The 15,700-nt window shown below is 37.8% G+C and overlaps 1 protein-coding gene across 1 annotated transcript; it reads left to right on the plus strand.

Moving 5' to 3' along the window:
* The first annotated feature begins 5,693 nt into the window (after window positions 1-5,693).
* On the plus strand, window positions 5,694-15,444 carry TRIM42 (tripartite motif containing 42). Its single transcript, XM_010568411.1, has 5 exons — window positions 5,694-6,049; window positions 8,066-8,772; window positions 10,092-10,906; window positions 11,611-11,838; window positions 15,355-15,444. The coding sequence occupies exons 1-5, from the start codon at window positions 5,694-5,696 to the stop codon at window positions 15,442-15,444; spliced, it is 2,196 nt and encodes a 731-aa protein (XP_010566713.1).
* Window positions 15,445-15,700: the final 256 nt, after the last annotated feature.

Here is a 15,700-nt window from a genome sequence, read left to right on the forward strand (position 1 = left end):
CCAACAGAGCAGCCTGAAGAAGGGCAAGTGCCTCATCACCAACTCACCTAATCACTATAGATCAGGACAAAGATTTGGCATTAACAAGCTTAGTACTTAATTTACAATTTTGTAGTAGAAAAGGATATTTTTTTTTTAAAAAGAAACTCAAAGAGGTTTGGCTGGTTTGTTACCACAGACAGCTGTTTAACATGCAGTCCAGCACCTTTTAACACAGTATGGCCTTAAATTTTAAATGGGTTGGTTTGCAGCTGCTACATTTGTTCTAACACTGCTTTAGCTGAAGTGCTCAGGCTAAAACATTTGAGTTTCTTCTCTGTGGTCTCAACAGCAGCACAGACACACCTCACCTTAAGGAGATGAACACCCTTACTCTGGGTACAAGCAGGTGTCGTGGTTTAACCCCAGCCAGCAACTAAGCACCACGCAGCCGCTCACTCACTCCCCCCCCATCCAGTGGGATGGGGGAGAAAATCAGGAAAAGAAGTAAAACTCCTGGGTTGAGATAAGAACAATTTAATAGAACAGAAAAGAAGAAACTAATAATGATAATGATAACACTAATAAAATGACAACAGTAGTAATAAAAGGATTGAAATGTACAAATGATGCACAGGGCAATTGCCCCCCCCCTGCCGACCGACACACAGCCAGTCCCCCAGCGGCGATTCCCTGCCCCCCCACTTCCCAGTTCCTAAACTAGATGGGACGTCACATGGTATGGAATACACTGTTGGCCAGTTTGGGTCAGGTGCCCTGACTGGGCATGAGAAGCTGAAAAATCCTTGACTCTAGTCTAAACACTACTGAGCAACAACTGAAAACATCAGTGTTATCAACATTCTTCACATACTGAACTCAAAACATAGCACTGTACCAGCTACTAGGAAGACAGTTAACTATATCCCAGCTGAAACCAGGACACAAGGTCAAAAAGTCAGAGCCTGAGGAAAAAGCACCCAGAGAGGGGGTGCGAGGAGAGTGAGCCAAACCAACAAAAACACATTAGGTGGAGGAAATGCATGCAGCCATCAGGATGAGGACAAAGCACACAAGGGCTGGAGTGGAATCAGCCAGAGACAGATAATACATACCTAGTATTTCCAATCATTTTGTAAAATGCCCAAACTTTTACTTCTTCCAAATAACAACAGGTCTCACATCATGACAGTAAGGCAAAAAGGCTTCACATAACAGGAATAAGAAATAGGTTGTGAAAGACCATACGTGCACACCCATAGTAACAGTATGCTGTTGTAGTTTCTTAATATCTGTGACAAATAGATCCTTTAAAGCATTTTGTAGCAATTGACTCAATACCTTTGAGATCTGTGCAAAGGGGCATGAAATGGTGTGATTTCTGTGGCACACAAGCACTAGAAAGCCTGTTTTTTGTGGGAAATGTGTCTCATCCAAAATGAGATTTCTTAGATTTTCATCTAAATTGTGTAATCTTAAATTTCATCTAGTCCAGTACCTTTTCAAACATCTTTCATGTGTTCTCAGAAAAGAACTCCTAAAACCACTGTGAATATTTCAGATATTTCTCTATTCCTTAGGTGAATTTTGTTAGGCTCTGATACTTTGAAAATATTAGGTTTATTTAAGTGCAATATGGTTTTCTTTCTTTTTTTTTTTTATTCTAGATAGTTCTTAGCCATATATTTCTGGTGCTAATTGTGTTACTATGTGATTTCAGTTAAGTTTTTTAATGAAGAAATACACAAAATGTCAGTAGTGACTCCTTTCCTTTGGCATTGTCTGCTATTAGTTTTCCCTCTGGTTGAAATAATACACTGCCCAAATACAATATTTCTCATTCCCAGTCAATCATAACAGTTGTAATTTTTGTGGTCTATAGTATTTAGAAATACTTCTGAAGTCAAAGAGAGTTTGAATGACTATAAAATGTACATAGTATTACCTAGTCAATGGAGTGACTACAGAAATAAATCAGATTGTACTCTTTTGTACCTATAAGCAAAAAGTCATAAAAGAAAATTTATTATCATTTTTCCTCCATTTCTTTATCCGTGGGTAAAGGCATATGGAGCTCAGTGTGATATACTTCTTATACAGCTTTAGAGTAATGAAGAAGCCTTAAGTTTACGATGAGTTTGCTGCTCTTTTGCTTTACCAGCTGCTAATCTTGATAGCAAACCATCATCCCAGCTCTGGTCTGGATGCTGTCTCCAGTGTGCCTCCATAGCAACTAAACCATCTCAAGCTTTCTACTCAGAAGAAGTGGAGAGCAATTGTGTATAATAACTCTACCTTTTTTCAGTAGAAGCCATCAAAATATGTCTGCTGCTTGAAACATAAGTCAAGGGTAGCCATTTGGATACAGGTAAAGGGTTGAACAAAGGAGGAACAACGAAGCTTATGAAAATGAGAAAAAAATGAGAAAAAAATTAATACTGTAACCCCACTATTTCCTAGGCATTCCCATCACCAGGAAATTGCCCTCTAATCTGTTTTAAAGTGATGGTGAAAACAATGAGCTAGAAACAGAGATTTTTCTTATGAAGAAAGGACAGTGATGTTTTTTCCCTTCTCTTGCTAGTTGCGGGCAAGCCACAGATAGCCAGAAACAATGCTTTCAGAAGCAACTCTCAATTGTGAATGCATCAGTTTTGGATTGTACCATGTCAGGCTTCTCATATTTCATTCTAAAACTCCCCCCTAAACCAGACATTTCTATGTGCTGCAGTCAGTTAATCTCTTAAGTAATTTCAATTTATTGAAAGAACTACTTTATCCTTTAGAGAGTGAATCCTGCTGGACTACATGGTTTTATAGGAAGGGTCATTCCTTCCCCATCCTAAGGGTGATAATGGTTCCTCTTCCTTCTCTCTCTGACTCACATCCTTATCTTACACCTCTAGGAGCAGAAGGGTTTTTTGCTGGTTTTCTACATTGTAACTGACAGAACAAACACGCTAGAAGTCGTCTTTGGTACCATTGACAGACATAGAAAAGAGCAATGGAGTCAGGTATTACTTTGCTGTGTGAGGAGTACAGAATACAGAGAAAGATTGTGAATTATTTTCATTAGTTTCCGTTTCTCTAATTTTAGCATGTCATCATGGCCTGCATAAATACGGAAAGAAAAAGCACTTTTATAAATAATAAATCCATTATTTATATAGTGTTACTACATACACTAGTCAAGGCTTAAGCCACTGATAGCATATGGTCTTTCCTCAAGCTTCTTTCTGTACAGTACTAATTTGCAATCTCAAATTTGTGTTGGAAATATCAGTATTAGAAATATCAGCGAGGTGTATCTGGAGGTAGAGCAAAAGGGGGAGGAAAGAAGAAAAAGACAACAATCTGAACTTATCTTGCAAAACAGAACAGGATAAATTGTGAAGTAGAAAATATTATACTGAGTTATTTAATAGCTAATGGAAGTACAGCATAAATGACTACAACTAACTAATTTGAAGTAATTTCAACTGAACCTGTGTCCTCACTGCACTGCTTTTCTTTCACTTGTTTTTTTTTCCTCAAAACCTTGCAGGGTCAAGCTTATTTGTAGGTGAAGTCAACCACATCACAGCTTGGCTATCATGAGAATTGTGATGAAAATGACAATCAGATCAAACCACAGGAGAGGCATGGGGGAACATGTTTGCAAACACTATTAAAAGTCTATCAGTTTGGTTGCAGCTATTGCATCTAATTGTGTTTCTCTGGCAGCCAGTCTGATGTTTCAGTATCTGCTAGAGAATAAACATATTAATGAAACAGGACCATCTTAGAACTGGCTACATGCCTACAGGGAGTTACAGAGAGGGCCACTTATACTGGGAGCAGCACAGGAATGAGGCTGTCCATGAAAGTAGTTTTGGTAAAGCAAAAACCAGAGCACTAAAAATAGCAGGAAATAAGTTATAGGAATTGTATGGCGCAGAAGACAAAACTGTCCAAGACTCAGTAGAAAAACACAATTCATAGAGAATCCAAGAAAAAGACATGTATTGCTGAGAATGATATATGCACAAGTTGCTATTAACCTCTGTATTATATTAAAATGGAAAAGAGTGTCCAGGTATCAGCATGTGGCACATGACATACTTTTTGGTTTTTTCCTTACTCCCCTACCTTTCCTTCCTCAAAAAAACTCACACATATTCATGAATGTTTTGCAAAAGAAAAGCAGACAAGCATCACAAGATACATTTTTTCTAATGATTGAATTCAAAAGCCTTTCAATATCCGAAAATTAAATATGTACAATAAAAAAAAATTACCATTGATTAAACTGGAAAGACAAAGGGAATACATAACATTCATTAAAGGTCCAGGTTATACTATGGAAAGCCATTCAGCACACAGATCTAGTACTTATGTATGAAAATCCAATTGACACAATAGGCTATAACCATTCCAGAGAACTTATTATAGCCCATCATATAAATGGTTACACATAATGACACAGCCATTATAGTCTGTAGGGCTCTGGATCAGTGAATTAAAATCTCTCTAGGTAGAACAGACTTTGAGCAAATAGGCTCAAAGGAGCTGTTACAATAAACTATGTCAAGACCTATCTTAGTAACTCCCAATTATATACTAACCCATCAACACAAGTAGAATTGCTAAAGTTTGGAAAAAATTTAGTTACCTACACCACAGAAGCCAGCATTAAATTCAGTATTCTTGAAGTTGTACCATATAGATATCACTGTCCTTTACAGTTTCAAGTAAGAGAATAAGCTGTTTCAGATGTCAGTTGCAGATAACTCTCAGAGGGTAGATTTCCTTTTTTAGAATCATAGGATCATTTAGGTTGGAAAAGACCTTTAAGATCATTGAGTCCAACCGCTTACACATAAGCGCTATAGTAAGCACGCAATATTGAGAAGTTGGTGTATTATGTACATGAATTTCATTTTTATTTAAAATTATCATATCTATAAACAGGTAAAAAATGCTATATAAATCTTGGAATAAATAAACTAAATGAAAGAAAAAGGTGCCTAATACAAAGTAACTAAAGAATAACTGAAATAATATGTCTGATACTGCATTCATAGGAAAAGAGGCAGGTCCACAGCAAATAAGCAGTAGCACTGTACCTACGACGGAAGTCTAGTTCAGGCCTTGGGGGAACGAATGCCATACATTGTTCAAGACCATAAACACTGGCAGACAAGGGCTTAAAATAGTTAAGACAGTTGCAAGGATATGCTTCAAGATGCATCTCAAGTGTTGGGTTTTTTCACATGTACTAGTTATGCTTAAAGTCTTATAGAGACCTGATGAGAAACCTCTCTCTGTCACTGGTTAGGTCTTGATTCAGGGGGTTTGCTTACAGCACCCAGTTGAGCCAACAAAATGCCCATGAAGTGTGTGGTCCTAACAAGATAGCGGCCTTAGGGTATCTAATCCAAGTGTGTAAACTCCCCATACAATTAATGAAGAGCAAGGCAAATGCTTTCAAGGAATTCAGGAAGAACAATTATAGTTATCGTGATGTATAGATGATGTAATCACTATATCAGGTACGTGTGCACAAAATTCTGCCTGTGTCCTTATTTGAATATCTCACTGTGACATCACTTTCCGATTAGAATGAAGAGTTCGACCCAACAGTTGGAGCTTGTGCCTTTTTGGAGCTCCGTTGATTTAGTGTGCAGAGAAGCTGAAAGGATCAATGAACTTTCTTCCAAGTATCTGACAGAGGGATGGATGAAAATGAGCATCCCTGTTCAATCTGGCCATGCTGCTCAAGCTGCTGTTACCCGGCTTGCCACAGCAGAAAGGAAGAATGCTGCTTGTGTTGGCTCTTCTTGTTTACCAGTGAGCAGAACTGCAGCTGTTTCCCATGTCCATATGAAGTTGACAAACCTTGCCAGTGCTGCCACTGCTCATGTGCAGAGCATGCAAATTGCTGGTGGTGCTGCTGCTCTTGTTCAAACAACCCAGACTGCAAATGCTGCTGCTGCGGTGGAGAGAATTCAGCTTGTCAGTATTACGAAAGCAAGTGCTGCAGAAGCTCTGTCGATGAACCACATCAGTCAAGAACTCCAGGAATGGTTCAGTAAGTGGATTTAAGGGCTCTTAATTTCTTGGGGTTTTGTTTTTCTAATGGACATTATGTCTCAATGCATGTGTTCCATTTAGGAACATACAATCTGTTGGCTTGTTGGAGCTATTTCAAATAACCACAGGATATCATTCTTCTGAGAAACAAAAAAAGTAGTTTTATTTTGATACTAGTGAAATCTTATGCTCACTACTCTGACTGGGGCAAAGACTACTCCAGAACACCACTGCACTTGTAATTAGGACCACCTTATTTCCAGACAAAATCCACAAATGGCTAATATATGCTTATGCATTCTCACACTGTAAAACTTATGTATCAACAAGAAGGAAGACATACAGAGAACCTTAAAACAAGGAGGAAAATAGGAATGTGTTTGTAGCAAGGGGGCTGCAGGCACGGACACAAGGAAAATTGGAGTAAAACAAAGAACAGTAAAACTGCTGTTAACTGGAAGGAAGCAGTTATATTCAGAATAAGACAAAAAGGAGACAAATAATTATAAAGGCTCAAGAAATGCCGCACAGAGAGAGGAAAGAAGGCATAGTAACAGCCTTAGAAGATAAAACTGGAACCAGAAGGGAAGGGGCTGACTATTAACTATAGAAATGCTACACTAAAGACCATGCACAAAAAGGAAGGGGGGGGAGGATGTTGAGGGTCACAAAGGAGAGGTCAGAAATGAAGTTATCAGAGCTCCAGACTAGAATACTACCAAACCAAGAGGAACTGACAGGACCTCTGGAAATGCATGGTTAATTCCTACCTAGGTAAATTTTGAAGACCGGAAGGAATCAGAGCAACAGAAGATTCTATTCTCTTTAGTTTCTGAGGTTTTTTACTGTTGTTTAGAGTGACAGAAAAAGCAGATAGCATGGTTGAACATCTGGGGAGAGAAGGTAGGAAGGAAAGCGGTAACAACATGGATCCTAAAGAGAAGCGTAGCAGAGGCCAGACCATAGAGACCTAGAACCAGGTGTCCATCTTGAATAATGATGCTCATGTCAAGGCTATGGAAAATATTCAAGGAGGCATTATAAAATTAATATTGTATTTTTAAAAGGACAATGTCCACAGGCTAAGTGGCAGGTTAGGACTATCAAGATTTGAAGAGAACAGGGATTAGCACATCCTGAAAATCAGTCCTCTTCTAAAATAAAATAATAGTAATTAAAAAAAAAATAAATTTGAAAGTCTTTGCAATTAATATAAAGAATCAGTGATAAGGCAGGCAGCTGCTACTAACACTAAGAATAAGCTTAATTCATTCTAGAAATCAGAAATAATTCAGAGGTGAATGATTTCTTAAATGACTAAAAATTAGGAGGATCACACGTAAATGTGTGTTACTATGTTAAGCAGAAATGCCTTCAATACTTTTTTGGAAATGGTGAAACACTTAGTTGTGCTAATTTCTTGAGGAATTTTCCATCTTGAAAATGCAAAAGGAAAACATTTTAACATTTATTGTCTTAAGTTTTCATTAAAAAGAAAATATTCTAAAAATATTACCAAAGTTGTTGTAAAAGAAAGCATTTAATACCCTCTGAAACAAAATAAAGAGTTTCATTTGAATTGCACAAAATGCTTTTCTTCACTCTAGTTATTTGTTGTTTCCATTTTGAAAAATAATCAAATAAGAAAAGGAGACAAAGTACATTTCACTTTGTACTAAACCAAACTGTGTTCTTCTTTTCGTGTGGCCACCAGCAATAACTCAACAAATTCATACAGACCTACAATGACTGAGATGTCTGTTTATTGTTATTGCTGGCAACGGTATTCATCATATAGTGAAATAATTATGAAAAGGAAAAGAAAAAATGGATTCTTGAAAGTGATGACCCAATTGTTTAAAAAAATAACCAGTCAGAATAAAAGGATGGTTGGTATGCAAAGCAGAACTGCTTATAATTTTGTTTCTTAGATGGTACCCTAATATTAAGATATTTTTGTTTGAGTTCTTGGGGTTGTTTGTTGTTTGGGTTTTTTTTCCCCGATTTTATTTAGGTCAAAAGATGTCATGTCAAGATTTAAAACTAGGAATAATGCATCTGTCATTACGCCAGAAAGGAATGTCTCCAGCCATGCCTTCCGTGACCAGCTTGCCTGTCCACTGTGTAAGCAATTGTTTCTCCAACCATTTATGCTGCCATGCAATCACTGCATTTGTGAGAAGTGTATAACTAAAAGCAAGACCAATGCTGAAGTAACTGAAAACTTTTATATCATCATATGCCCAGTTTGTAGCAAAGCGCATTGCCTCCTGTACGCAAATAAAATTCAGCTGAGGAAGAATTATCTCAGAGCAAAACTAGCCAAGAAATACATGCGCAGACATGGCCTTCTGAGGTGGAGATTTGACCATAGTGAAAGACCAGTCTACTGTGAAACTTGCAGGGAGAGAAGAAGAGTGGCAACCAAAAGATGTAGAACATGTGGAATTAATTATTGTAATGAATGTCTGCATTTAAATCATAGCAAGAATGGTACTCAAGACCACATTTTCACTAAAGCACATCAGGAAGATCATGAACAGTGGCTCTGCTTACTGCACAGCAACTCAAAGCTCTCTGAATACTGTCTGGATGACCACGAACTGATCTGTGGGTTCTGCAAGAACTCACTCCACAATGATCACAAGACTGTTCCCTTGGCAGTCGCATGTTCAAGAGAGGCTGCTTCCCTCTTTGATACAATCGCAAAATTTAGAAAAGGTTTGTATTTCTGCTGCTTCTCACACTTCCCCATGCCTCCTCAGGAAAGAAACTTGAACATATGGTTGACAAGCTATATTAATGGTCTGCACAGCACAAGAGTAAGAAAGGTGGTGTGTTCCCACTGTAGAAGCACAAAAACAAAAGGAACAAGCCCATAATTTTGGCATCATAAGCCAGACTCAACTATTAGAGAATGAAGGATCTGTATGTGGGATAGGAACAGAAATGTGCATCTAGGGAGGGGAACTTTCATTTCATGCTGTAGGACCCAGTATGGAATAAACACCAATTACATCTGCAGAATAAAATGGTGAATAGCTTGTAATCAGAAATATATGCTTGAGGAGGAGCTGGTTCTTCCTCTGCAGGCAAGGTATGAATTGTTCCTCTTCAATCAGTTTTATGCTTATGCCCATGCTGACTAAGAGGCAAAGCAGTCATGTTTTTCTGAGGTAACACAGCATTGTCATTCCTTTGAACTAAGACTTGATCCATAGCAACTAAGGGGCTGAACACAGACTAGGATTTTATGAAATTCTTTTAATTTTGATCTTTGCATATAACTTCAGAAACGTTGGGGACATAATGAAGTTGCATGGAAAATAACATTCAGAAAAGTAAAAGTGAACCATTCACAATGAGAAACAGCTGGAAGCACTGAATTCTGTATTTTGAAACAGTCTTAAGTTTGAGAAAAGTGATGTAGAATATTTGTGCAGGATTTTGTAATGTGACATTGTTTCTTGATGTTAGTTGAATGCCACTGAAATTTACTATCAGTCTTTGGTATTTTTGATTGTGTTCCTTCACAGTTCACAATTTTTAGTGTCAGAAGAGTTAATCACACCTTCACACAACAGCCATCAGAAGGCACTGTTAGCCACAGACATAATGTGGGCTATGCAGGTGCATTTGCTGCCATTACTTTAACTTTATACTGGCATAGTGAATTTTCAAAGATAATATAGAGCTACAATAAATTAAGCTTCAAGATTTCCCATGTAATGAAGTAAAAATTATCAAAGCCCATTTTGGGAGAGATAAATTTGTGTGAGGAAATAACAGTAAAGTAGCAATTAACTGCTAAATTTTATACACCCAAATATGAACATTTTAATCCAAACAACTTCCCTCAGGGCCTACCAGCAGCAGAGATTAGAGGAAAAATACCAGAATCCTTATTTTTGTCCCACGTTCTACCAAACCTGAAATCATTTTAAACTAAAAATCTGTCATTCTGCCTCTTGTAACTACTACATTTTAATATGAATTTGGAACCACCGATCTGATGTATTTATTTTATTTTTTTTTTACAGTACGCCAAGGAGCTGATAATGATCTAATGGAAGTTATCCTGTTAAAAAATAATTTCAAGACCTATAAGGACACCAAAAGAAAGGAGATCAGGAATGGATTCTTAAAATTACGTATGGTTCTTCATGAACAAGAAAAGGAGATGATCGAGTTGCTTGAAAACATTGAACTTAAAAAACAGAAAGAAATTTCAGAATACATAAACTATACATCCAGTCAGCTATCATATATGGATGGCCTTATTCAATACTCTAAAGAGGCTCTTAAGGAGGAAAGCCAAGTTATTTTTCTGCAATCTGCACACTGCTTAGTGAAAGAAATAGAAAATGCAGTTCCTTCTGTTTTCCAACCTAGTCCACGTCTAAGAGAAGATCCCTTAAAAAAAATTCAACCCAACTTTGATGATCTTTTCTCCATTTTACAGGGACTTGTCCCATCCCTTAGTGGAATAAAGCAGTCAGAAAGTAAAGCAGAAAAATATGCCTATACTTGTAACCCAGAGATAATGGTTCCAAGGCATGTTTCAACAACTCATGAATCCAAGCAAGAAACATTGTTCCGAAGCCCATCTTTAAATTCCTTGTTTGATTTAGGTGTACTGTCTAAAGATACTGTCAGAAGACAAAGCTCTACACTTCCCCATCATTCTACACAGAGTAATGAAGTGTGTGCATACCGGGATACAGCTTGTGAAACTCCACGAAAAGAAAGAAAATATCAGATTGTTAACTTTTCAAGTCCAGAACCTATAGACAATGAATCAGTCCCAGGACCTGTTGTTATATACCAGACTGTTGTTTACCTGAGGTCTGCCAAAGTAAGACATTAATTCTAAATATATACAAGAGACCATTATACTTTCAGGCTGTTATAGAGCCTGAACCCATACAAGTTTGAGTAAATAAGACTACAATATCCATTCAAATACTTTATTTGTAGGAGACAATGCATTCCAAACTTGCCTTTTGAGATAAACTGAAGCATAAATTAAATCATATCACATTCCTACTGTAGTCAATAGGGTTATTATATTATTAGATATGTGATATAAATATGTTACATGGAAAGGTCCAATGCAGAAAGAAATAGATATACCATGTTTGTATTTAAGTATCTGTACGTCAGATCAAATAATTCGATCCTGGTCTTGGCCTTCAATGTGATGACATCATATCCATGTAATTTTCCTCATTACACATCTCATAGATGCTAACAAGATCAGGATGCCAGTTGCATAAGATCACAAGTGCATGTTGCAAACTGCTGACTGCTGTCAGCCTGCATTACTTTCAGTGTGTTAGGAGACAGTACTATGAAATTACCAGAAGGAAGCTTAGCATTTTCCAAGTAAGACCAGAAACTACATATCTTCCACATATACTCCATGCTATGGTTAGAATTTCAGCTGCATTGGCATTTCAAAATTAAAATCTGCCAAACAGGGGCCTTCCAAAAAAGTAAAAATTAAAATGAGAAAAAATAGAGTAATTAATTACTACAGATTTTTTTTTCTCTTCACAGATTTATTGGACTTGTCCCACAGAAGATGTGGATTTCTTTGAGGTAGAGTTTTATGAAGTTGCTGGTATTGGGCCTGATAACGTTGTCCAGACAAAACTAGCTGGCCAGCTAAGCCAAATACAGCAACAGAACCTTGAGATACATAATCTGGATCCAAATACAGAATATCTTTTTAAAGTCCGTGCTGTCAACACAAGTGGTCAAGGAGAATGGAGTGAGATCTATAAGGTATTGTAGATTCTTCCTATACTTCATAGACTTGCCTTAACTTTCTTGCCTCCACAACTGTTTTTTACCCCATGTATTTATGAGGGAGACTGCTTAAATGGAATATTGCTATTCACTTATCTAGGTAAGTGATGCTAATAGTTACATTGGATTTTTCCATACATTGCTCTTCCTTGCTCAGTTTGCAATTGCTTGACCTACGTAGAATGTTTCTCATTTTTTCTAGCAGGGATGCTGTGTCATGACTATGTCAGGCAAATCATTGTAATTCATATTACTTCAGGACTGAGACTGCCTTTGCACTAATCTCTCTGAGCACACAGAGTAAGAGTACAAAGTGTCAGATCCAAAAGCTTTCATGCTAGAACAAGATGGCAATCATTAGAAGAGAGGAAACAAACAGAAGATTAAGAATATTCTTTGACACCTTTGGACATGAGTCTCCTTTACTGTGGTTTTAGAAGAGGAGGAAAAGTGTTGCAAAGATAAAGTTAAAAGGAGTAGAAAGGTATTCAGAAAGGTGTCAAAAGTTAAGACATTTACTGAATTCACTTTAACACCCTTTAGGCATCCCAAATCTCTTGCTGAAGTCACCTTCAGTTTTTCATGCCTTGCTGAAAATATACATACTTAATTCATGCTTTCTCCTTGATAAATTTTCACTAAAGGTTGTATTGAGGAGCTTCAATGCATAAAATGCAGATGGCTTCCACTAAACTGGTAGGTGCTATTCTCTGGTTCCAACTGCATTTCACAGTTTGTTGTGCTTAACCCCAACCAGCAACTAAGCACCATGCAGCCGCTCGCTCACTCCTCCCTACCGCCAGTGGGATAGGGAGGAGAATTGTGGGGGGAAAAAAAAGTAAAACTCATGGGTTGAGATAAGAACAGTTCAATAATTGAAATAAAATATAATAATAATTGCAATGAAAAGTAAGATAACAGAGAGAGAGTGAGAGAGAGAAAACCCAAGACGGACAAGTGATGCACAAGGCAATTGCTCACCACCTACTGACCGATGCTCAGCCAGTCCCCAAGCAGCGATCCACCCCTCCCAGCCAACTTCCCCCAGTTATATACTGAGCATGACATCCTATGGTATGGAATATCCCTTTGGCTAGTCCAGGTCAGCTGTCCTGGCTATGCTCTATCCTAGTTTCTTGTGCACCTGCTCGCTTGCAGAGTATGGAAAACTGAAAAATCCCTGACTTAGGATAAGCACTACTTGGCAATAACTGAAAACATCAGTGTGTTATCAACATTATTTTCCTACTAAATCCAAAACACAGCACTGTATCAGCTACTAGGAAGAAAATTGACTCTATCCCAGCCAAAACCAGTACACAGCCTTTTCCTATATGAATTGCACCAAGTGCTGTCCCTTTCCAGGCCTTTTGTGCCTTGTCACATTTAGAGAGTAAGTCTCAACTTTGAACAAGCATTCAGACATCCCACTCACTCCACGAGTTTTAATGTCAAACAATACCTTCCTGGACTGCTCCACTTCCTATACTTAAAACACCGAGTACAGTAGTTTCTTTTTTAATCTAACACATTGGAATGCTATATTGATTTTTTCTTCTGAAAATTCGTCTTTCTTCATGCAGCACAGTCATATTAATATTCCAGAGAAACACAAACTCACTTAATATCTGCTGTAATTTACATAAGAGCTTTGTAGCAAATGAAAATAAGACAGCATATATGACAGACTTTTATAAATCTTCTTTTTAAAAATAACTACCTCTGTTCCTTTTGCATAATGTCAGACTATTTTACTTTACCAGTTACACTACACAGAAAGCTTGGAAGAACTTTCTTAATAAGAAAATATGGCACTGGATTTTAAGTAGGGGATTTAGTCAGAGCAATGTCATTCTTCATGTGTAACAGTTACTAAGGCTGTGAGAGAATGTGACTGTGATGACTGTGACAGGTCACAGGAGGAGGAAAGTGACAGAAAGTTTTGTTATGCAGCAGCTACTATTTCATTATTTGAACTAAAGCTGATGCCGTGCCACTGATACCCAGAAATATCAGCTCCCACAAAAGAGGTTATACAACCATAGGGTGTTTTTTAACATTACAAGCAGATTTCCCAAGTCTGTATGCAACCCTCATAAGCAAAAAAAACTGTAGTCTCTGTGCTTTTAGGAGAGAGGGAACTTCTCTCTTCTTAGCCCAGTAGTGTGATTGCTTACAGCTGAATCACAGCTTCCTCAATTTCAGCCATTTGTTGGTGTGCGAAACACCATAGAAGTACCACTATATCCTTGTTACATGATCACAGAACCTGCTACAGATGGCATGATCTCCTTGCCCAAGAAGAGTTCAAGACAATTGACTCAATATAGGCTCCTAATGCCTCAGGAAGTGCCCAAAGATATCTAACATATCTGCACAGGGCTGACAGATGACACCAGACTTGGAAGATGCACTTCAAGAGCAGCAACTAAGAAGGCGGCAAGTTACTCTCGAACATCCAAACTGGCAAAAGATGTTAATGATTTTGGCAACTGGATTCTAATTTAAAAGTCAATTGGAAGAATTACACTGTACTGCACTGCCCTGGATAAGGGATATTTTTGAGTATGTGTTGAGGTTGTGGAAGATCCTGGATGAATGACAGAAACTGAAGGCTGCCTTATCAACCACACTGCTGTATTAAACAGTCCTGGTGAACCATGCAAAACTGTGCCACAAGACAAGTGACAAGGAATCCTTTAAGGATGAAATTCAGTGCTCCCTGGAGACTTTCAACTGAGTAGGCAAAAATCTGTTGCCCCAGAGATAAAGGATTTGGCTGCATCTGCCATGGGAGGAGGAATGAGAAGCACTAAGGATGCAGTTAGAAAACCAGGAGGGCAAAATGTTGGAATTCTGCAATCCTTGCTCTAGTTGCTGCCAGTACTAGCAATCTTGAAAAGGTGCTGCCCCACCCCTTCTTCTCAATGACAGCAGCAGCCTGCAACTGTTCACAGTGGCCTGCCACACATGCCAATAGACTTTGTGTTCCTTAACTTGTCTCTTGAGGCTGTCAGCCACAGAAACAGTGATAATTTTAGTGATGGTTTTGTTGCTTTTTAACTTTTCATCATACTCTTGTCTATTAAGCCTTTAGAAGTTTTCAAAGTTACCTTGGAAGGCAATGGAAAATGACTTTTAATAGGATGTGGGCTTCTAAATCCTGTGGTCATATCTGAAACTCTTTACCTAAATGACTAGCTGCCAGAACCTAATGGCTACATATTGTATTAATCACTTTAATGTTTGCCACCCAACAGTTGCTTGCCTTCAGTGTAAGTTTTTTTAAAAGAGCTCAATTTCCATTTTGCCTCCAAAATAAGTACTTAGACTTTCCAAAGTTTAACATAGATAGACAGTTTGACTGCTTTGAAAATACATCTGTAAGTGGTAAGTTCTTTTGAAAACAGACACTAATTAAATCGTATGCCCAAAATAGTAAATACAGGTACCTCTTCTCTACTTTAATATATTCCTGTTTTCTACTTGCAGATAATCACTTCAGATGATTATGGGAAAATTGAAGACAGGTGGGAGAAGCAGAAGAGTATTCAGGGTACTCTGCATACACCAAGTATATAGACAAAGAATGAAACCTGGGATTCTTTTTTTTTTTTCTTGCCGAACTGGAAAATGTGTATCCTTTCTTATGCAATATCCCATTTTCCACTGAAGTCAGCAGCCAGAGATGTAACAGTGAGCTCTTCAGACTATTATTGCTTTCTGGCAAATAATAATAATAACCACACACACACCCCCCGCCGCCTTTTCATTAGCTTTTCTTTTTCCAGATGTAGCACCAAGACCTAAGGAAAGTGTTAGGCCATGCATAAAAATA

This window comes from Haliaeetus leucocephalus, unplaced genomic scaffold (genome assembly GCF_000737465.1).
Source record: "Haliaeetus leucocephalus isolate CR32 unplaced genomic scaffold, Haliaeetus_leucocephalus-4.0 Scaffold240, whole genome shotgun sequence".
NCBI classification, from domain to species: domain Eukaryota; kingdom Metazoa; phylum Chordata; class Aves; order Accipitriformes; family Accipitridae; genus Haliaeetus; species Haliaeetus leucocephalus.